General features: G+C 37.6%; 1 protein-coding gene across 1 annotated transcript in view; it reads left to right on the plus strand.

The window, feature by feature from the left end:
* RNF217 (ring finger protein 217) overlaps positions 1-24,967 on the plus strand; it is a 106,418-nt gene that overhangs the window by 54,620 nt on the left and 26,831 nt on the right. The window contains exons 2-3 of the mRNA XM_081140979.1: positions 8,293-8,526; positions 20,795-20,959. Coding sequence (XP_080997105.1) covers positions 8,293-8,526; positions 20,795-20,959 — 399 coding nt within the window. The remainder of the gene's footprint in view (positions 1-8,292; positions 8,527-20,794; positions 20,960-24,967) is intronic.

A 24,967-nucleotide genomic window follows, 5' to 3' on the forward strand; every position in this document is an offset into this window, starting at 1 on the left:
TTGTTTTCAAGACCAATCCTAAGTTTTGGTTATTGGTTTTGCTAATAATTCTGGATCCATCATCTGTTATAGTTTGGAAAACACTACTTTACCCATGGTAGGCACTGAATAAATACTTGGGTATTGAATTGAAACTAATCCATAAAATCATTTACAGCAAAGGGATTTAAAAAGAAGTTGAGAAGAAAGGAGCAAAGTCATAGGAGGAAAATGCCAATAAAAAGAGGGGAGAAGTGTCAATATTAATTCCTGATGAGGTAGAGGGAGAATTTAAAAGTGTAAAAACATCAATAGGGAGAAGACTATTTACGAAGATATGTCATAAACCTGTTTGCACCAGCAACATTGCAGATAAATGTGTGAACCGAGAATGCATAAACTAGCACTGCAAAAATACTTTGAAAAAATTATAGTAAGCAATTTCAATACCCCTCTTTGAGGATCAGGTTGAGTTGCTAAATAATTAATGAGCTCATAGAAGAATTGATTTAAAACATCAAAGCTGTGATTTAATAGACATCTATATAGACTCTTACATCTTTTGATTAGAGTAAAAGTTTTTAATGTCTGAGAAACATTTTTAAAAGATTATTTAATGGGCTAGAAATGAAGCCTTAATATTTTTAAAATTAAGATTTTACAGTCTACTTTCTCCATTCATAATCAAGTAAAGTCAAATATAAATATTAAAAAAAAGTCACCAAAAAGTCTTAACTGCATAGAAATTAAGAAACACTAAGAGGAGGTGAAAACAGAACACTTTATGCCAAAATTTTAAAACACAGCAAAAACTGTAATCATAAAGAGTAAAAGCAGAAAACAAAGGGTCTGAGGAATCATCTTAAGAAACAAGGAAAAGAATAACAAAATGAAACAAAAAAAGATGAGGTTAATACTAAACTTAAAATTTTTTTAAAGGAAAACAAAAAGAAGAAGTAGTACAAGCTAGCCCTGAAGCTAGTTATTTTAAGAAATAAAATAAAAGATTAATTCTTTTAGGATCCTGATTTGAGGATCCCAGAAGTAAAAGCAAACAAGATGAGAAAAGAGAGAAAACCGCCGAGAGAAAGAGGGAGAACATAAGCGACTGTTCAGTGGCAACAGGTGAAAACCCAGAGAATAGATGCTTTCCTGGAAGACAGACCCTAATATCTTCTGGAATTGGCCCATTCAAGTTTCCCATTTTCCTTGGGTTCATTTTGGTAGCTTATCATTCCTAGGAGCTTTTTCCTTTGGGTTTTTCTTTCAGGCTTCACTGTGGTTAAGGGTAATCCTGTTTCCCCGGTGGCCACACCTGCATGACGGTCCTGGTTTCTGGGTGTCACACTCTGTTACAAACCAACAAAGCCAGGAAGGAGAGACTTCAACCCAGATGTGAGAATAAAGATGTGGGGATGTTTTCCTGGCAGAAATCATCCTGGAGGGACATGGTAACTGTCCTCATATTTGAAGGCCCTTCACCCAGAAGAGTGGGTAAACACATCCTATAAGACCCAACAGAAAATGAAAAATACCTTCCTGTGTACAGGGAACAAATTTAGGGAGCTACTTTACTACTCCTCTTCGTCAACATATCAACGTTGCAATAATTTCCCCTAATCTGTTACCTTAAATGTGCCCACACTTGAGTCAGAGGCACTCACCTGCCTACTCATAAACCTCAAAATCACCTCTATTTGCAAAATTTTGCTTTCTTGTTTCACTTTTCAGGGTTGTTTAGAGAATTTGTTATGATTTGGTTATGTTTTCCATAACCAAACCACCAATGGCTTTTGCTTTTGGCATTTTTAGGATATTTAAGCATATTTTGGAGGCCAAGAGAAAGTGACCCAGTATAATTTATTGAAAAAGAAACCCTCCCCACTGCTCTGTTGTGTCAATACATCTAGTGTCCATATGTAAGTGGTTCTGTTCTGTACTCTTTTCTGTTCTGTTGTTCTATTATGTGACCCAGTCTATCCCTGGGTCAGTGTAACACTCTTGTAATTACCGGAGCTTTATGCTTCATCTTATATCTGGTAGAACAAGTCTTACTACTTTCTGTTTCTAGATCAAGAGTATCATGACTGTCCATATGTATTTTACAATCAACTTGTAATTTTGAACCTACCTTCCTCTCAAAAAAAAAAAAAGAAAAGGAAAAAGAAAACTACTGGAGATTTTATTGCAATGGCCTTGAATCTGTAGATCAATATGGACTGAATTTACCTTTTTACTATATTGAATCTTTCAATTCAAGAACCTGATGTATCCCTCCATTAACTTGCTGCTTTTTATGTCCTCAAAAATATTTCAAATATTTCTTTGTAGAGGTATACAACTTTTATTAGATTAATTCTTACCTGATGTTTTGAATATTGCTATAATGATATTTTTTCTTATGAATATTTGTTTCAGTTATTCCATTTTTAATTAAGTTTATTGGGATAACACTGGTTAATAAAATTATATGTTTCAGGTGTACATTTCTATATTATTTTCAAGTTGCTTGTTACTAGCATATAGAAATACATTTGATATTTGTGTACTAACCTATTTAGCAAATTTGCTAAATTCACTTATTCTAATAGTATATCTGTATATTATTTTGGATTTTCTATATATACAATCATGCAATCTGCAAGAAATGGGGGATTTTATATCTTTATTTCCAGTTGTCTTATTTTCATTATGCTTTTGCTTTTCTTGCATTGGCTGTGAGCTCTAGTCAGTGTTAAATATTGAAAGCAGTGAATATTTGCCCCATTTCCAGTCTCAAGAAGAAAGCTCCCACTAGATCATCATTGAATATGATGTTTATTGTAGATATTCTTATAGATACTCTGTCAGATAAAAGATGTTCTCATCTCTTCCTAGTTTGCTAAGATTTTAATATGAATGAATATCAAATTTATTAAATACTTTTCCTGTTGAGATAATCATTCAATTTTTCTCTTATTTTACTAATGTGTGAGTTATATCAATTGGTTTTTTAATATTAAATCAACCTTACATTCTTGGAATAAACCTTTAATCATGATGTATTATCTTTCACATGTATTGTTCAGTTTGGTTTGCTAACATTTGTTTAGGACTTTTGCATCTATGTTTATGAGGAGATAGGTCAGTAATTTTCCTTTCTTGCAATGTCCTTATCAGGTTTTGGTGTCACAATTATGTTGGCCTCATGAAACAACTTGAGCAGTGAATCTCCCCCCTATTTCCCTATTCTTTGAGGAGTTGTATAATATTGGTGTTTCATCCTTAAATTCTCAGTAGAATTTACCCACAAAACTTTGGCACCTGGGGCCAAAGTTTTCTATGTGGGAATGTCTTTTTCCTCTGTTGCTTTTAAGGTAATTTCCTTTTGTTTGGTGCTTGACACTTTTACTTTATATCCTAAGTGTGATTTTCTTTATATGTATGTTGCCTCAGATTGAGAGAACTTCTTGGATATTTGGGTTGATGTTTTCCATTAGTATTTTCAGTTATTAAAGGCATCTAACACATTGCTCTGTAATAGCTGCTAAGTAAACAAAAATCATATTTATCAATAAAGCAGCCACCTCCTATAATCACTGATGATAAACTTACAGGAAAATCCATGAACCTGAAAATGAATGTGCCTCTGTGGTGCTCCACAAAGTCATTAATGCACAGAAAGTGCTTAGAACAGTGCTCAGCATGTAGAGGGTACTGTATCCGTTTCATTATGACTGTTACTGCTTTTGTTGTGGCATACTCTTCTCTCTGCCACATTGACATGGTCCATTTTTAAGGAAAAAGGAAACCTGAAATTTCCTGATATCACATGAACAAAAGGCCAAGACACCTTGTAAACTATCATGACCAACACTTAAAACCAAGGCCAAAACCATAAACCATATATTTGATAAATTGAGCTTCAAAGCCCAAGGTTTATGCTTCTGTTCTTTTTTCTGGATGATTTAATTAATTAGTCTACCACTTATCCAGAGGTCTCCTTCACCTGTGTCACTAAATTACTTTTGAGTTCTCCCAGGTGGCAAATTAGTCATCCAGCTTGAGCACTAAGTGGAAACGAGTGCCTCTTACTAGCACCCTTGGAGATTGTTTTAGAGTTAAGTAATTTGTCTTACAAGAATGGACATGTTTTTGCTCAGAAGAATTGGAGAGTATATTTTCCAGTGATATAAATAGTAGTATTAGCGTTGAACACAACTGAAATTTAAAATATCATCGTTTTAAGTATATTAAGTCCATAAAATCTTATAAACAGAATTTAGATGGCACGTTATTTAAACTGTCATTTAAATTGATTTTGAATAATTATTGTCTTTTGTGGAGATATTTGGTATCATGGTAATGTTTTTAAAAGACTTACTTTCTTTAGACCTATAGTGCAGTATTTATGAATGAAATGACATGATTTTTGGTACTTGCTTCAAAATAATATGGGAGGACCATCTGTGTCAGGGCACAGAATAAAACAAGAGTGGCCAAGAGTTTATTGTTGAAGCTGGAAAATGAGTCCTTTCGGGTTTGTAATACCAATCTGCCAACTTTTGCATATGTTTATGATTATCCTTAATAAAAAATTTTTAAAACATTGGGTATAATATTAAATGAATTTGTACCATCAAACCCCAAGCTGCTAGAAGAGACTATCAACACAAATTTAATTACTGTATCTTCAAATGCCACGAAGGCAAAATTCATGACAAACTACTTTATATCCTTTGTGTGTGATATTATAGGAGCTCAATATGTTTTTTTGGATGAATTAGAGATCTTTATTCTTGTTACTATAATAAGTTTGCAGTGAATCATTTCCAGCAAATATTACATATTCCCGTAAAGTATATTTCATTAGAAACTTCTCAGTAGCACCCACCAGTCATCAGATTATTTCAAACAGAAACCTAGAGTCATTCTTGGTTTCTTCTCTTTCTTCATACTCTGTATCTGTTTCATCACCAAACCCCATGTGGTTCCCCTCCCATAGTGAGCCTCGGCCCACTTCTGGCTTCCTAGCTCCGTCTCTGTCATCTGCCGCCTGCAGAACGACTGGCCACAGTTCGATGCCACTGGTAGGAAGAACAGGTGCAACCCAGAGTCCTACTATTTTCCCAGTTTCCACTTTGGTTCTTCTACAGTTCATTCTCTGGGAAGAGCCTGAATGACTTTAATGTAAATTGGGGTATTCACTCATCACAAAACCAGTCAATGACTCAGACTGAACTCAGAATACAAGTCATACTTCTTACCACAGCCAACAGAGCCTTTGTGTTCTGGCTCATTTCCAATGTGTTTCAGTCCCTCCATTCTGTTCTCTGAACACAGGCACATTGGGCACATTCGGCCCCGGGGCCACTGTCCTTGTTTCCTTGGCCGGCAGTCCCTTCCCCAAGTTCTCTGCATGACAGGCCCTTTAGTTCTCAGTTTAAGTTGTCACCTCCTCAGATCCTTCCCTGGTGTGTAGTTCCTTCAGAACTGATTAGTCTGCTTGGTTTATTCACTAGTTTATCGTGCATTTCCTCCAACAGAAGCCCTGTCTCTCTCTTCATATCTTCAGAGTCCATCATACTGCCTAACCCATAAAAACCACATTTCATTGAAATCTAAGATATGATCACTTGTAGGATGCGATATTATATTCTGAGCCACCAAGAAAATAAAAACACTGCAAATTAAACTATGGCACAATGCTGAAGGCTATTGATTTGTAAGATAATCTTGACTTCTGAGTTATTAAAATGTTGAACAAAAACGCATGCTTGAATTGATGAAATATGTGTCTTGTTGAGTAAGTGAATGAATGTACTTTGCTTAATCATGATGACTTGAGATCTTTTCAGGAAATTATTCTGAAAAAGATAGACAGGTAGAGGCCAAGCAGTGTAGGCTGTAACATTTTATTATGAAAAGAGGGATATTGTTTGTATGAAGAAGTATGTGTAATCCAAAGGATCAGATGAGTAATTGTTCCAAACCACCAATGACTAGCTTATCAGCAATGAGTAAAATTTTTTAGGTACTGTGGGGGCCAGGGAGCTTGAATTCTTAACAGATACTTCAAGAGGCTCCTGCGGTTGTTCTGGAAGTAGATTCAGGCCCTATACTGTAAAAGGAAGGAAGAAAAAGAAAAAAAAGAAGAAAAGAGGGGACAGTTAGCAGGGGAAAAGTGGAGGAATATGATCATAGTGATTCTGTTTAATAAGCTATGAGGTCCTTTGACTCACTGTAGTCGGGTAGGGAATTTGGAGCTTCCAGAAAGAAGGTATGGAATAGGCAAAATGCAGAAAATGTGAAAGCATAAGGAAATTATGTATTCCATGGAAATAGAATAGATTTGCAGGCAAATCTGAGAAACATTGCAGAAGAAAAGGTACTTGGTTGGATGTTAGCTGGTAGGAACCCTCATGTGGTGTAGTAACGAACACCCCTGCTGAAGGAGTCACGAGGTCACCTGCTCCCTTAAGCTGCCTTGCATCGTTCTGGTCCCTAAACGATATTGCATTTCTCTAAGACCTGACTGTTCTTAGGTAGCTGTGAAAGTGCTGCTTCCATTGTTATCATTTATATGGTTAGAACAAGTACATTTATAGTTGAGAGAGGCCAGATTAAAAAGTCTAGCTATTACCCCATATAGTATGTTCCTTCCCAGTAAGTGAGAGTCACTGAGATGGCCCGAGTGAGCCCCTTCTCTGTGGAATGAGAAGAAATCACCTTCTACACGCTGAAACCGGTTTTCTGTTTTCATAGGGAAAGCGCCCAGACTTCTAAGGTGGCTTCATGCTCTGCCCTTGTGCTCTGATCTGTCTGTACAGCCCTGTCTTTCTAAACCCACGCTCTGTGCCTCGGTCTCACTGCCCGCCTTTCAGCCCCTCTAAGGCTGCCATCCTTAAGTTAGGATGCATGTGCTGAGGGCAGGGTATGTTTGATCCAGTTGGGATGTGGGGAAGATACGAATATCCCTGCTGTAGTGTGCTGTGTTCTCTTTACCTCCAGGCCTTTGCTCTTGTGTCTTCTGTCTGCTTGAAACACCTTTAATCTTGTTTGATTAACTCCTACTAATCTTAAGATCTCACTTGAAACCTCAGTTCTTCAAGAAGCCTTTTCTGAGCCTCCCAAGTGTGAGGCTGCCAAGCCTCCCCCATATCCTCCGTGACACCCTGTCAGGCGTTCTCATCACTTTGGCCTCTTTACTGATAGACACTTGCAAAGTTTCAGTGTCTAGCCCAGTACCTGGCTCAGAAATGGGCTTGATAAATGTCAACAGAGTGTTAAGAGAGGAAACATTTATTAATTTTTTAAAAATCTTGTCCATCTCATTAAGCCAGTTTCTTATAATATCACACATGGTTTCTGTCTATTTAAACATCTTCAGAGAGCCTCTGTCTTGAGTTATAAATGAAAATAGTTTATGATAAAACATAATGTGGAATATAACGTTATCATAACTATAACAATGTAGTAAAATCTGATTGTAACTATAGGCAGACTCACCAAAAAAAGTAGAAAAGAATCATTTGGGGCAAATATTTGAAAAACTTCTCTGGACCATATTTTGTACAATAATAGCATAAAATTATGTAGTAATTTACACTTCCAGCAGGTGGGTACTGATCAGGAGGTTTGTCCAAAGATAGACTCTTATGTGCACTGTTGTGATTGGTTTAGTTTTCTTACTTGTTCCTGCAGTTCTGATACGAACTATTATTATATGTTCTTTACATGGAAGGGTCAGGGAAAATAGAGTTATTTTTTTGGCAATAATTTTTAAATTACTAGATTTTATTTATATATATATATATACACACACACATATATACATATATACATATACATACACATACACATACATATACATATACATATACATATATATATATATATATATATATATAAATATATTGATGCTGAAGTATTCTGTAGTAAGGTTGAGAAATCTGAAACACCTTGTCATCCCAGCTGTTCCTTTAGTAGTGCATTGTCTGAGTGCTGTCTCACCCTAGGGTTTCCAGAGATTGGGATGATAATTTGCATCTTTGGTGAGCCTGTGGTTTAGATCCATTGAAATGCACAAATACTATAATGATAGAGAATGCTTAAACATGCTATAAATCATTTTGGAAACATTATATACTGATTAATTATTTTGGTACTTCGCAATATAGGTACCAAAGTGATTACACCATTTACTATGTTAGGAATCATGAAAAATAACAAGTAATTCTTTACTGTAATTATTAAAGAGTACTGTATAGAAACAAGAAGAGAGATGTAATACTAATGCTGTTTGTTTTTTCTCTCCTCTGCTCTTTCACACAGGTACAGCTTGGCCAAGTAGAAATCAAATGCCCTATCACAGAATGTTTTGAATTCCTGGAGGAAACAACGGTTATCTATAACCTAACGCATGAAGACTCCATCAAATATAAATACTTCTTAGAACTTGGCCGTATTGATTCCAGCACCAAGCCATGTCCTCAATGCAAGCACTTTACAACCTTCAAGAAAAAAGGACATGTTCCCACCCCTTCCAGATCAGAAAGCAAATACAAAGTAAGCATGTTCACCAGAGCTGTGGGTTAGATGTCACATGATGGGAGCAGCCAAATTAGGCCAACTGGTGGTGGGCATTAAGTGGGCTTCCCTCCCTTACCAGACTCTAAGGTGAGTATATATTGGCTCTGATTCTGAAAATGTACGGTTTGGGGAAGCTGATGATAGGAGAGCACTCTTGAGGATTTAATTAAGGATTTTCTTTGACTTTAACCATGTTTCACATTCATCTAGTAGCATAACTGAAAGGCTAATCTTTAAAGTAATTGTCACTACTATTACTAAATATTAAATAAATACTAAGACTCTTTTTAAATTTAGTATAAGCTTGACCTGTTCAGCAGACCCATTATGAATCCCGTCTGGCTCTGTCTGTAAAAAGTGAAAGTAATATGAAATGCTATTCATTCATTTATTTGGCAAATACCAAATGTCAGTATATGCTAGGCAGTATGCTAAGTTTGGGGGATACAGAAGCAAATGAGACATAGTCCTTGTTCCAAAAAATGTCTGAGAGAGACATGTGCTCTAAAATATGATTAGTCATAAGAACAAAACAAACAAAAAACAGACAAACAAAACATGAAACCCAATACACTTGTGCTTTGAAAACACTGTGGAGTGGGGGTTAGAATGTCAGGAGAGGCTTCATAGAGAAGATACATTCTCCAGACAGATAAACAGATAAACTGGAGAGCATTTCAGAGCAAGAGGTGAGTCAGTGCTCTGGCCCAGAGGCTGAGGCAGGCATGTAGGAAACAAGTGCTTGGTGGAGCTTGTGGACAGAGTAGCGTGAGGCATCTGGTCAGGTATTTAAGAGCAGATCCTGTGCTCAGAAGTTTGAATTTAATTCTGTAGGCATTACAGAAAGACCATTCTGGCAGCATTAATAGAGGATGTCACAGGAGGCAGGGAAATCTAAGGCAGCAGCTATGGGAGCAGATCATTGGTTCACAGCCTTGACTGCACGTTAGAATCACCTGGAGAGCTTTTAGATATAGCGGGGCCCCAGGCCCACCCCAGAACAGTTGTCTGGAAAATTTTTGAGCCTCACTAGGTGACCCTAATATGCAGCAGAACTGGGAAACCTCGGAGCGAGTGAAGTGGAAACGTGATGAGGCCTGCGGGAGTAGTTTTCATCCTGTCATTGCAGCAGAATGGCAGGATGACGTGGTCGCAAAGGCTGTGTGAAGTCATCTCCATTCATGGTGAGTTTTCACCACGTTCCGTGTCTCGGAAGGCCTGGTTGCTGCTGCATTCATTCTGTAGCTTTGAGGGGACCATGGCTTAGCACGTAGTTTCCTCCACTGTTGGGCTGATGAACTGGATTAGGTGAGCGAAAGCCGCGGAATGACTGACTGGCCTCTGAAACTGCTTGACTCTCATCGTTAATTTTTGTATTTCCTATTTTTGTTCAGGCTTGTCTCTTTAAGGCATAACTGTAAGAAATGAAACTTTTTTTTCTTCTCTAAAAAGTGCATTTTTGAGGTTATGAAATTTTATAACCTAAATAATACTCTCACAGTGATTTTGAATGCTGATTTAACAATAGGATACTTTTATTTGACTTTATATTCTTAGGTTATTTTTATTTCAATTCTATATTATTGATGCTATCAGAAATTACTTGTTTTAGAAGGCCTTATTAGTCCATAACATAGGCTATTTAATTTTTTTCTAAATTACATTTAGAATTATATATTATACATTTTATAAAATATACATTTGTATACTTTATATATTTATATAATTTACATGTTTATATGTAAATATATATAAACTCAGACTATACTATTTTAGAATTTGTGTTAATTAAAATATGTGTACATTAACTGAATCAAAGTGGAAACAATTTAAAAATATATTGCTCTTATGAAGTGGGTAAGAGGAGATATGATTTAAAGTGCAATTATATATAATAGTAAAATGTTACCCGTTTCATTTCATCCAAAATCACCAAGTTATGTTGTGATGAGCATAATTTATCCCAGCACACATGTATTGAGAGTGAAATACAGAAAATATGAAAAGTACAGGGTCCTATATTTGTGTAATTCTGAGTGAACCAAGGCCAGGCACTCTGATAACATTTCCCAATATCAGGCTTCCTCCAGTATCTATCAGTGGGGTTGTAGGTAAGAAGAGAAGCAGGGGGCAAATGGATCGATATCTTGAATCTAATAAACTCGGTTTTTTATTTTGATGAGCAGAGGAGAAGGAAATTTAGGGAGAGGGGGAATTCAATACAAAATAAATGTTACTAATTATGAAGCAGTTAAAATCCACAGCAATGGGTGAGGGATGAAAATCTCAATATAAACTATTAAGCAACTTTCAAGAAAAATGAAGCTACCACAGAACTGGAGGCTGAGAATAGTTGTTACTCTTCTTACATAGAAGACCTATAACCAAAAATGTAAATAATGCCTCTGTTTTATGTTGTTAAAAGTTCTAGGAGTAATTCAAACAATTCCTGAAGCAATGATTTGACTATTTAGTGTAATACTTAACCAGCATTTGTCATTGAACCATTGAACTCCAGGCTCTCACCCTAACATTAACTCCCTGATTTGCATGTCCATGAGGAGGGCCATGGCTACTCCAGCAAACCAACTGTGACACTCATGGTTACAGTAGCGCCCTAAGCTGAGACTAAGATCTTCATTCTTTGCAGTGAACCAATGAATATTTTTTAGGTTTGCTGTATTTTTAAAAATTGCACTTCCCCAATAACAGAACCCACTTCCAAATTGATGTCGTTCATCATAACTTTAAGAGTAGTGAATTCAAAGCACTCAAATGCAGTAAATTGAGTCATTATATGACAAACAGGGGGGGGGGGGAGAGAGAAAGGGTTGCTACTAATGTGTGACATGCCTGAGCAATTTAAAATCTCTTTATAATGTTGTTTACAGCCTACAGCAGGTTTTGTGTACTGACAAAACCTTTGTAACATATATTTCAATATTATTCTTTTGAGTCATTGAGTTACAGTATCTTGATCCAAAATGTCACTCTTTGAGCATCTATGATGGTTTCGGCTGCCAATTCAGAAGCATTTAGCATAGAAGGTTAAAATCCCTTGAAACCAGCACAGCTATTTTATAGCAAGAAATACGTTTGTATCTAACATGAAATTTGAGAGCTGAAATATCATATATGGGGATTTCATTTGAATAGGTTTTGGGGGTTTTTTTGGTTTTTGGTAAGTACCACTTGTTAAATTTTTCGCACTCAGCGGATGGAAAAGGTATAAACAGAACATATCAATAAGCAGTAACAAGAACTCTTATGTCCCAGTTTATGCTCCCAGGCTGTCACTCAGCATCTCCCTTCTGGCAAAAGTTTGAATAAATAGAGATTTTCATTATGTTCTGAACTCTGTCAAACTTATACTATATCAAATATAACTAGTACATTCCTGAATTGAGAGATTTACATTGAGACAATCTTGCCTTTGGTCAAATCTCGTCTTTTTCGTCCATAATATTTGTCTTCTTGTTCCTTCAACTCTTGTCATGAGACCAGAATGTTTACCATTCCATTTCTGCAAGGTTAATTTCATTTTTCTCAATTAGAAATCTAATTTCTAACCTAAACAGTTCCTATAATGTATTAATTCAACTGCATATCAATACAGGCAATAAGTTAGTGGTGGGGAAATATAAATGTTGAGGTTGTGACTTTACTGGCACTCAGGTGATGCCTAGAGACAGACACATCACCAGCACCTGATATCTTTCTCCATAGCAATTATCATCTGGGATTTTATGGTGTATTTGTGTGGTTATTTACTTAAAGTCTCTCTTTCCCACTGGTCTCTAGGAGGCCAGGCCCAGGCTTGCTTACTGCTGATAACCTGTATCACGCACTGTGTCAGGTAGAGTATGCTCTCAAAATATATTTGTTGAAGGAATTGATAAATGGGCCATTGCATAAAGAACAATGTGTATTGTAATAAATGTGAATGGAAAATACTGACATCACAGGAAAAGAAAGGATAGGAGAGATTGGAAAGGCTTCATTAAAGAGTAAACACGTGAAACTAAGCCTTGAAATTCTGAATTTGCCAAGCTGGAGGAGGTAGACAGAGCACTTGCTTCAAACTAGATTTAAACCCTCAGCCTGCCACATACTAGCTCTGTAACCTTGAGTACATTTCTGCATCTTTTAGTGGTAGCTGGGGTAGTCATGGCACCTGTCAGAAGAGTGTAGTAAGGATTAAATGAGCTCACACATATTAAGTGCTTAGCACCATCTCTGACACATCCTGAGTGCTCAACACACGCTAGAAATTATTATGCTTGTTTTCATTTCTGGCGGTGCAGCGGAGTGAGCCGTCCCGGGCTATCGGGAAGGCGACGGAGGAGTCACAGAGAATCGCGGCAGAATAAAAGATTGGGTGACTGTTGGGTGGGTGGAGTAGAGGAGGGATGAAACTGACTGTCTTGGCGAAGAAGAGTGAGTTTAGGGGGTGGAAAACTAATTTAATGTAAAATGTGTTGATAATGTTAAGTTTGAAGACCCTTTGGGGCATCAAAGAGATTTCCAGGAAACATGAGTCTTATGCTCAGCAGCGATCTGGTGGAAAGCACTAGTATTTGGGAGGGGTGGTCATTGAATTCACAGAAATAAAGTATGCTTGGGCAGGGAGGGAAAGTTATAGTTTTTCATGGAAGAGTGAAGAGAATTGAACATAATTAAAGGTCATTATTTTACTGAGGTAAGGGCAGTTCTAGGTTTCTTATTTCCAAGTGTAGACGAAGAAATGACCTTGCTTTTCATATGATTTGGGGTGCATTGAAAGGTATACATAAATCAGCATAGGGAACATGGTGGAGGTAATTCTCTTAATGGTTTCCTTGAAGGAAAACTAATGATAATCTTCACTCTTCTTGCCACAAATACAAGGCAAAATCTTGATAACTCACAAAAATGGTGCTTTAACCCATCATAAGGTAAAAGAAATACATTATTTCCTGCATTTGGTAAAAGAACTTTTCTGTCCTTAAGAACATAATCAAATCAGTGGGTTTCTTATTCCTAAGCTTTTAAGTGAAAGGCTGGAATTCAGGTAATACTCAGTTTACCCACTATTTCTGCTTCTGGGGGCCTGTCAAGCCTTTGTTCAAATCCCAGCTGCACGTCTTCAGTTGTACTTCTGATAAGCAATGTGCATGTATAATTAAACAGATAGATGAATGAATGAATAGTGTTTAAGCTTCCTTCTTGTGAAGTAGATTTGAGACTTTTTCTACATATAAAAATGTTGAAAGCTTTCCCATGACTATGTAGTTCATGCACTGCTTTGCTCTTCTGTTTTTCTCTGATACCAGCACTTTGAGTTGACAGTGTTTGCAAATTGAGAATTAGATTGTGCATCAGCCCTTCAAGATCAGTTTAGTTTGACACACACCCTTTCTCTTGGCATTAATGCATCATTGATGCCAGTAGCCAATAGAAAACAAGTGTGTTTCTTAAATGATTGTTGCTAGCATAGATTTGTGAAGGAGAGAAAGATGAAGTCATCTTAGCCCAGTTTAAAGAAACCAGCTTAAACAAATGGGTGCGTTATATGTTACCTTTGATAAAATATGTATCACATAGCTATGATGCAGAACTACTAAAGTGCCTTAGGATGCACTTCTCCCTCTAGTTACTAATGACATGCTTTGTTGAAGTTTTCTTTGTGCTTTCTTGATGCATACATTAGCCATAATATTTTACAAACTCTTTATTTGTGCTTGAACTTCTAACAACAAAAGTCAAATATTGGGATTCATTTGATATTTTAACCCATCTCTGACAATGAAAACTACAATAATTGTAATAATCAAGGCTCACAACTACCACAAACTGACCTGCAGTGGAGCTGAGAACTGTGTGTGTGTGTGTGTGTGTGTGTGTGTGTGTGTTTCGCTTTATTACATCATCCTTGGACCTTCAGCGTAAGAGACAAGTGAAGAATCATTTCTCTCTGATGACCTGCTGAGTAATAAGTAAAAAAGTAAGCCAAGGCTGGTGCTTGTTACAGAGTGGTCTAGAAGACGTTAGGACTGTGTGTTTCTCACCTGCCATGCCCTGTAGTCTGTCTTTGCTGCATTTACCCTCTCAGATCTGTGAGGGAACCTAATGCAGCCGTCGACATCTGCATGAGTCTTCTCTACAGAATGCCTCCCAGGTGGCCTGGGCACTGACTAACACTTCCATTGTTGAGGAACTTGCTACTTCTAGAATCTTTCCTTTCCATTTTGAAAGAATTCATTGTTACCTTTGGGCTGAGATCTTTGTCCTGCCTTCGCCCACTGGTCGCAGAGAATACTTCCACTTTCTCGTGGGACCATGTAATTAGATGGCCCTCTGGCTACTTCATGGGGTATCTCTGTGGGATGTGAGCCTTATTGTGCTGTGTTCAGAATAGAGTGCCTGTTGAAAAGGGAAGTGAGCTTGGGCTGCACAAACCAGGACACTCTTCTTGGACCTTTTATATTCCTGATGAAGAGGTGGGTCCTCAGACAAGAGGTAGACCCAGACAGATAAGACTTCTCAAGGACTTGCTTTCGAGGTTTAGAGAAGAGTCTATAAATGCTTAAAGGTGCTTCTAGGCTGTAGAAGCAAAATGGGTTGGTATGAAACACTGATTTTCAAATTGGGGAGAGAGGACTCCTTTTAAAGGATGAAACCCCCCATTTCCCAAGTTTAGAAAGGCTGCCCCAGAAGAGCATGTCTCTCGGTTGAGAAGAAAAGCCCGCACTGAAGCGAGTGTGTTGTGTTATGTGAGGGAGGTCGTTGATGTTATTTAATGAATAATTACTATGTATCCATACAGGTTATCTTACCATGTGTTACTCTGCATTTTTGTCCCCATTTGGTCCCCAACCCTTAGGAAACCGTTTCATTTTCCAGCTTAGGTTGAGCGATGCTGAAATGAAGGAAGGGTGACTTGGCCACGTTTGGACAGTGGTCAGGGAGCACTGCTTCATGAAGCCCATGTGTTACTGGCACTACAGCAGGGAGAAATCCCCAAGCAGGGGGTTGAATCTTAGGGATAAGAAACAGGCCCAAAAAAAAAAAAAAAAAGCAACAAAATGAAAACAAGCTCATAGATACAGAGAACATACTGCGGTTACCAAGGGGAAGTGGGTCGGGGGGGTGGAGAGGTTGAAATGGTGAAGGGTGTAAATTGTGTGGTGAAGGATTGTAATTAGACTTGGTGGTGATCACTTTGGAGTGTGTACAGGTATTGAATTACAGTGATGAACACCTGACACATATCAGTTTTGCAGGGTGGAGGGTCAGTGGGGGTGTGCAGAAGGGGACATCTGTAACACTTTAAACAATAAAGATAAATGTAAAAAGAAAAAATCAAGACAGGACGTCAAACCGTTTTTTCCCACGTGGAGAACCCCCTTCCACTGCCATTCTTGCTTTAGGATTTGATCTTCTAGGGGAGGAGTTGTTACAAAATGTTTTGTAACTATGAGATTTCCCTCTTTTTTACATATTGATCAGTTTCTTTAGGCATACCATATTCTGACAGTCATAAGTTTTACATGTTTCATATCAGGACATGTTTCATTTTGGACCACAGTGTATTTTGAGTATATATCAAGAGTATAGATACGTTAATGTAATTCAACCTGGGTTTTGGATGCTTCAGCAAGGCTCAGGGTCAAGCCAGCTGCAGTGACATCTCTGTTCAGGCTACACTAGAACACGTGCTTTCCCCAGTGCACCATGTCCTCTCAGGCCTCCGTGGTGGCTCAGGCTGGCACCTCTTCTAGAAGTGTTACCCTGTCACTTGTCCCAGTGACATCCCACGCATATTTCAAGGCCATACTAACCCTCCAGCCTTCCCTGGAGCATCTTTCCCATGGCACCCACTTGTCTAAGCGTCTACTCTAGCAGCATTACCTGGTTACATCCCCCTCTGGATTTATAGCTGTCTGCCTTCAGTAAATTCCTTGAGGACAAAGTGTTCTCATTCTTTTTTACGTGCCTAAGTTCAGTACACTCAGCACCTGCGGCTTGAAGGTGCTCAATAAATATTTGTTGAATGAGCAAATGAATTGGTGAATATGTTTTATTATTGAGTACTTGCCTTAACCTGAAGTTCTAATAAAGCAGATTCTTCTTGGAACACTGAGTTATGTGTAATGCTACATTTACACATGGAATTGTCTAATATTTTGAGTTTGATAAGTAATGATTCTGTGATTTATTTAAAATAATTATGTAGGTAGAAGTATATAGACTTTAGGCAAAGAAAGACTTATCTGGGTTGCTTTTAGGTTTTGAACTCTGTTTTAATTTTGTGGATTAATTATTTGGCAGGATGAGCTGTCAAGAGAAACACCATTTGCTTAGGAAAAGTGGGCTGGTTTAACTTGTCATCTGAGTGTTATTGTAGCCCAGATTTCCAGAAAAACTAAGGGAATTCAAAAGTTAAAAAAGTAATATGAAGTTATCTCACCTTAATTAAGATTCCTAACTCTGATAACTTTATTCTTGGAACACGTGCAGCCCTGCCTCTTGTAGAAGAGTTTGCACATTAAGCATGATGCTCAGTAAAATGTCATGTGGGTAAAATATTTAGTAAACATCACCTGCTAACCTAAGAAGTAATGATATCATCTCAGTCACTGGTCATAAATTAAAGGTGTTGGTTTTTCTTTGAATTACTTTAATGTTAGCCAGTATATAGTACTTGCTCTGTGCAAAATAATTCATTTTATAAATGATTTACTGAGTACGTTCCATGTGCCAGGAGCTCCGAGTTGCCTAACTCAAGAAATAAAGGATCAATGAGCTGTGGCCCTTGCCCTGCGTGAACTTGCAGGCCGGCAGGGACATTAGACATCTACGTGTTCTGTAAGGCAGATGCTGGGTCTGGTTGGAGGAACAGGGAAGACACCTTGAAGCAAGTAGCATTTGATCTGGATAAGATTTCAGTGGACAGATTGTGTTCATTGGACTTTCTCCACTTACGAGAAGCAGAGATGCGCCCTCTCAAGCTCCCTCTGTTAGTGAGGGTTACTGCAACTCTCGGAAGGGCAGGGAAGCGGCTCAGCGGCCACCCGGGCGGGCCCCATGGACAATCGGACACTGGCTCTGGCGGCGTGAGAGCCCCGTCGCTGTCCCACGAGCCGGGACTGCTGCTCCCTCCTCCCACCATCTGCAGTGGTCCCTAAGCTCTCCTGCGTCCTTGCCTCCGCGGCAAAGGGAGCGTGTGTGTGTGTGTGTGTGTCCCCTTCACTCCTCCAGAGGGAAGCCTGACTTGGCCGATCTCTATTCAGCAGTAAGCTCCCTGCCGCACACAGCGCATGTCGGCCGCTGGCACATGCTCCTGGCTTAGGGGCTCATTCCTGGCGTAAATCCTTTGTGGCCAGAGAGATGGGGCCACATGGTACAGAGCAGTGCTTCTCAAACTCAGGGCGTCTGTGAGTCATCTGGGGACCTTGTGAAACGGCAGCTCTGATTCAGCAGGTCTCGGGGGGACGTGAGCTCTTTGTCTCCAGCAAGCTCCCGGGTGATGCTGAGGTGCTGCTCCTCTGAACACACTTTGAGTAGCAAGGAGAGAGCATGGGGACGTCTGTGTGACTACAGTCACCCGGAGGGCAGGCCTGTGTGCGGGAAGTCTGTGCCTGTGACATGGCACTTCATGTGAAGGATAAATATAAATAAGTATAAATAAATTAACGGAGGAAGATGCAGAGTTGATGTTTTTGTGTGTGTTAGAAAAGGCTGGTTTTGAGTATGGTTAAGGTCAGAATGAATAAGGCATCTTCAGACCAAAACGTCAGTATTTACACTCTTCGGGTGAGTCTCTGAATAGCAAGGTTGTGGGGCTGGCTGTTAGTCCTTTCCTTGTTTAATCCAAAGCAAAGCAAGAGTTGCCTTAATGTTTTCAGTTACAGACAGTACTCATCTGTACTGGAGGGCTTGATGCAAAACTCCTTTCACAGCTTGTAGGACCTGCAGTAGGGCTTAGTTGTTTATCACAAGAGATTGATAGCCAGAGACCCTCGTGTTGGCACCAGCTGGCAGATTCCTTATCTGGTACCTTAGGAGAATCACGCGTTTCTAATCGTCTTCATTAGAGATGCGTAGATGTGAGAGGTCAGCGCTTGGCCCCAAAGATCCTTGAACCGTTATAATGTCTAACGTGTAGAGTTAACCCCCGTTTCAAACCACCACTATGTTTATTCTTCTGTTCATTTCATAAACACAGTCGAAGACTGACCGATTGAAAACCAGAGAGTTTTTCGTTGGATGGCGCTCGAGTCCGGTGATTTAGAATTAGGAATAGTGTCCAATGGAAGAGAAGGGAGCTGGGTGTCTAGACCCTCCCGACATAACGGTGGTTACTCGAGGAAAAGCAAAATCTTCTGGCATCTTCCTCATTTCATTCATTACATTTGAAAATTACATTCGTTTAGGCCCCGTGTAATACTTAGATCTTTTCCTCATGGTTCAGTGACATAGGGGAATGAGCATTTTATATTCTTTCCTTATCTGGAGCTCACACACTCTAACTCAGTCTTCTTTAAATATGAGTTATTTTCACTTTAATAATCAGAAAAGGCAAAAATGGTGATTAACATCCCTTTTTAAAAAAAGCTAAGGATTGTCTTATGTAAAATCTTGAAAAAGATTTTCAGAGTTCACCGTATGTTGGTAATCATGTAAAATTATGATTAACTGAATAGTTTAGTTCCATGACCTTCTTTGACTTCCACAGTTTGGTTTTTAATTGTCAGCGTAAGAATGTTGTTTAGAGTGAGGAAGGCTTCTGGCTCAGTTCGAAGAATGCTGGCCTTGGAGCCTACAGACTTCTTGTTTAAATTTCTTTTTAACACACACTTGGTATATTACTTTGGGCCGGTTATTTCATCTCTGTGAGCCTTAGTTTCCTCCTCTGTGAACTTGTGATGTTCATACCGACTTTGTAGCATTATTTTGTTGACAAAACTAAGTCATGAGTGTCCAGGAGCATAAACATCACCATGTAATGCAATTTCAACAAATAATTAAACATGAAAATTTTAAAAATTTATGGCAAAATATTACTTTATTTTGATATAAATGAAAAACAGAAGTACTTTTGCTCCTTCACATTTGCATGGGAAGAACATTATTCTTGACACACGTGAAAACTGCAGTGCTTTGGGTTATAAATGGAAGAGCTGTGATTGTAATTGCCACTCAATTAATGTATGTATTGGAACCACCGTTGTCAAAAAAGTAGTTTCCCAAAAAAGTAAGTAGTGATTTTGTATTGTTTACCAAAAGAAGTTCTAACTGATTTTCAAAATGTAGTCAGTGAATTCATTCACGTTACGGGGAAGTAATTAATATGCAGGAACTCAGAAAAGAATAGGCATTAGTGTTTTTCATAGTTAGACATTTTATTAATTCACTTTAATCAAACAGATCTAGGAAGATCAAGTTATGCCCATGTTTTTAGAGAGTGAGGACCAGAAACACTGTGAGAGGATGGGATACTCCACCGCCCTTCAAAACAAAGGAAGTCAGATAAAGTCTCCCGTGTCACGCGGAGGGCAGACAGTTTCAGTGAACAGACACTCTCACATACGACATCACACAGTGAAAATGCAGTGACATCTTTCTGATGGTTTCCTAGCTAACAGGCCACAGTACCACCAAGACTGATAGATTTCTAATAGGATCCTTTATTTTTTATGATTAACCTCCCTTAGATTAATAACAAAAAAGGGGATAGCCATTATTTTAGGTGGTGCTTCATAGCAAATGTTGGTATAGCCATTTATTTGCCAGTGTCCTTTTATCTGATGAAGCACCTGGGTGCTTTTTTATTTTTATAAAAGTGAGCGAAGCCATTGATAAAAAGAGCAATGGGAGTGCTTGGGAAATTGGTCCAAGAGAAAGGTGAATTCAAGGGCAGCCGCCTGAGTGTGTGGATTTGGGTTATCCTGAGCCTTCAGGTTTTATTCCATGTTTCAATCTAGGATATTTTCTTAAGACCAAGTTGATTTCCAGAATGTCCCAAGTGTTTAATTCTAGCATAGCCTACAAACGGCTGAATCAGTCATGGCAAAGGAACTGTCTCCTCCTTTAATAACAGAATAGCCCTATCTTATTGTAGTTTACATCTTGTCGAGGGGGAGATACTTTAAATCTGGACAAGTTATAACCTTTTAGCTTATTTCCCGAAGCATCACCATTCTTATCCTTTAGACGCTTTCAGCATTTCTACTACTATTTAATCCTACTTTTCCTTACACAGATCCAGTGCCCCACTTGCCAATTCGTCTGGTGTTTTAAGTGCCACTCTCCTTGGCATGAAGGTGTTAACTGCAAGGAGTACAAAAAAGGAGACAAACTGTTGCGTCACTGGGCCAGCGAAATTGAGCATGGACAGAGGAACGCCCAGAAGTGTCCAAAGTGCAAGGTGAGCTCCCCTGTGGGAGGACGGGGCAGACGGGTGCGCATCTGGGTATCACTGAAGAACATTATGGCAGCACTGGAGGGAATTGTATGTATCACTTTACTATTGCAGGTGTGGAGAAAAAGAATAGTTGCTATTTCATTTTAGAAGAGTAATTGTATTACATAAGTAAATTGAAATTCTTATGTAGGAACAGTGTATATTATTTGCATTACATTTCAAAATTTAGGGTTGCTACATATAAATAATTGATTTTAAAGGTACAAATTCTTCTTTTGCATTGAAAAGTGGAGATGAGTGTGCAGGGTAAAGCTAGTATGAAAATGGTAAAAATTATTTCCAGTTTGTTACGTGTATTATAACTTCTCCATTAGACAGGCTCTGAATCCTTGTGATCCTCTGCTTGTCCTTCCCTCTACCGTTGCCCATCACTTCAGGATTACAGTAAACTGATCATTTGCTGTTTGTAAACCTGGTGAGGCAGAAGCTAAGAGCTAAAATCAGGACTTAGGAATTTTAGGAATTCCATTTTTCTTTTGATAATCATACAAGTAATCAAGAGTCAGCAGCTTTTGAGCTTCGACCTTCATGTTGAAAGTCAGCCATGCAAACAGTCCCCAAAGAGTGTCCTGTAGAGAAATCGGCAAGTCAGTCCAGCCAGAAAACTTTGGGTTTGATGCTGGCAGGATAAGAATTGTGGAAATCTGAAGTTTCTTAAAGTACACATTAGAAAATTGTATGTGTGTGTATGTGTGTGTGCAGTCTACCATATGGGGTTTCCACTTTTTGCCAAATTTATTTTTTTAAATCATGTCTAAATTGGGCTTTATTTCCTTTTAAGAACAATTCTGCAATTTCTCCCTGGAGACTTAGCACCAGATAAATGAAATTTGAATTCTCAGAAATTTTTAAAAATTAATCATTGTGAATTCAACTTGAAGCAATAAAAGTATATCTGAAGCTGATTAATGAGCATGAATATGGCGTACAGATTCACTATGCCAAACTCACATGCTAGTTTATACATATAGTAAGTAAAAGTATTGCCTGAAATAACGGGTCACATTCTTAGCAACTGGAAGAAATTTTTGAAATAGTTTGGGTGACCTGGCTCTGTTAAAAGTGAGGTCTAAAGATGTCTGTGCTGAAGCTTTCTTTGTTTTCCCCGTAGGAGGCAAATTCATCTGCAATGATCCTTTCGATGTTAGGGCCTCTTCAGATCACTGCATTCTATTGCTCAGTACATTTTATTCTTCGTCCATTGATGGACAATGAAAAAATAAGGCCTTTCCCCCTTTCTGTTGTCTTTTCAGTTTATTGAAAGCTACTGCTCAGTTTCAAACTCAGTGAAGGCCAGTAGGAATTTCCGTGTGCTGTTAAGTCATTCTACTTAACACTTTGTACATAGTCTACTTTGTCTCTCTCTGGGAGGCTAGGAAAACAATTACCAGTTAGCCTGGCTGTGACACTGTATGCTGAATGAGCAATCCTGCAGCACTGTGCCACGGGGAAATACTGAATGAATTGCGGTAAAACATAAAAACATACATTTGTTACTGTAATCTCTCATCTACCATTACATGGACTCTGATGAATAGAAGGAAAAGGCAGCCAACTGCAATGACCTAACTGAATGCACTAAAAACTTCCCCCAGTTTTAACAAATATAAACAGTTAAGAGAAACATACATGCTGGTTCCTTTGTGAGGTAAGAGCTAAAAGGGGAGCTTTAAAAGGAATTACCTGTCAAATAGCTGAGAGGAAAGGAGCCAAGGAAGATGGAATCAGTTTACATGACTTTCTTGTAGCAGAGAATCTACTGTCTGGTGAGATTCAAGTTCCACAACATTTATGTCAGCTTAAGTCATGTTTTATTGCCTGTTTTGAATACAGATGGTTTCATTTCCTTTTAAGAATAGGACTTTAAAGCTTTGCTTTCCTTCATGGTGATTCTTTTTACCGTAAAATTATGTTGTTCCCATGAAGCATTTCTGTTCTTATAATAGAAATCCATGAGGAGATATTATGTAATGAATTAACACTTATTTTATACACCAAGGCTTTATTTTCATAAGTAATCATTTTAAATTTGTAAATATACAAACGGGAAGATGCTAGGAGTTTGTGGAAAAAATTTCATAGAGTGCTTCTAGGTAAACAAAACAGGGAGTGTATATTTTCATATGAACATGTTTTCAATAATGATAAATGTATTTAAAATTGTTTTGTAACCAAACTGTGTATATATGTGTGTGTGTATGTATGTGTGTATATATATGTGTGTGTATGTTTCTTATCTTTATTGTTGAAAGTATTACAGATGTCCCCCTTTTTCCTCCTGTTGACCCCCCTCCACCTCACAACCCGCAGGCCCACTCTACTATTGTCTGTGTCCATGGGTTATGCATAGATGCATATTTTTTTACCCTGCATAATTATAATTGTTTAGATTGATTTATAATTTTAATAATAATTTTGATTTTTAAATGATTGCTCATTTATAATGATCACATAACATATAATAGAAATTTGGAAAAGGGAAAAAATTCATCCATAATTCTGCCACTCCAGTATACTCGCTGTTAATCTATTGGTGTGCCTCTTTGGCCATTACCTGTTTAACTAACTTATTTTTATTAAGTTTTAATTGTAGTAGACAGATAATTCAATATCCTTTTTTTTTCCGTTTAACATGTCAAACCTTTCTCATGTTATAAGTAGTTTTCATAACATTTTAGTAATTAATATTTCCATAAATATCCTTCTACTGTATACACTTTAAGTTGTTAATGAAATACTTTGTAAACAATATTAGTACTCAAATAATGCTTTTTGTATTGTGGTATAAAACCATAAAATCTAGCATCTTAACCATTTTTATGTGCAAATTGTGTTTTTTAAATTTATGTTTTGTTTGAAAGCTTGAAAGACTTAAACTATTCTGAAGTGCACACTCATTATGATTCATTAAACCAAAGTAATCTATTATATTGTTTTTGTTTTCAGAAAGTGGTAAACACATAAAATTTTATTGGCCGATACACACATTTTAAAGTGTGTTTATTTAGAGCAATTTTTTAAATAAATAATTATTTTAATTTACTGTAAGTGTGTAGCAAAACCCCAGCTGGATACTTCTAAAGGCCTGAAAATTTTAGATAGTAGAAGAAGAATTAAAAATATCAATATTACTGTCTAATATAACAGTAAACATTATTAAAGATAAAAACAGTTATGAAGCCTTTAAGAATGTGGGGAAGAACTTTGTGAGACTGGTTAACAATCCTGTCTTTTGGTTATTCCTTAAAAGGTTTAATATTACTCAATTAGTGTTACTTATCTTAACCAGACTTTGACTATTAGCCATATTGTGTTTTTTCTTTGTGAAGTTTTAAATTGTTAAAACCCCATTTTTCCAAGGCCAGATTTCTGCCCTCTCAAGTATATTTTTTTTAACAAGTGTACTTTCGAAAGAGAAGTAGACACATCTTCTAGCCCTTTAACTGGTCATTTGACATAGGCCAGTTTAAAGTAAACAGGAAGTTAAAGTTAAGAAACAATTATATAAAGAAGGCAGTATATAAGCATTGTCTCTTCAAAAAATACTTCTCAAGTAAATATTGAAACATGTTACCATTATTAAATGTGCTAGTGAATCTGTGTATGTGTATTACATTGTTATCGCTAATTTTTAAAATGTTTGAAATAGTTCGTGATTAGAAATAAATAAAATGTAGCAATAGAACAGAAAGGCTATAACATGATGTCTCTGGAGCTGCTTAAACATCTCTATTTGCCTACACAACCTCTAAGGATTTGGCTGTTTGTGTGTGTGTGTTTTTCCTTCTTCAGGTAAAAATTAGATATTGCTCAGAGTATGGGCTTACTAAAGCAAAGTTGGGTTAATATTTCTCAATATGGTTAGTGGTTTTGTTAATTTGGAAAATTAACTGGCAATTCCTCAAACTTTCCTTTCCCAAAGAGGTACATTTATACAAAGGTAAGAGGAAT

The sequence above is a fragment of the Miniopterus schreibersii genome (genome assembly GCF_964146895.1).
Source record: "Miniopterus schreibersii genome assembly, chromosome: 6".
Lineage (NCBI taxonomy): Eukaryota > Metazoa > Chordata > Mammalia > Chiroptera > Miniopteridae > Miniopterus > Miniopterus schreibersii.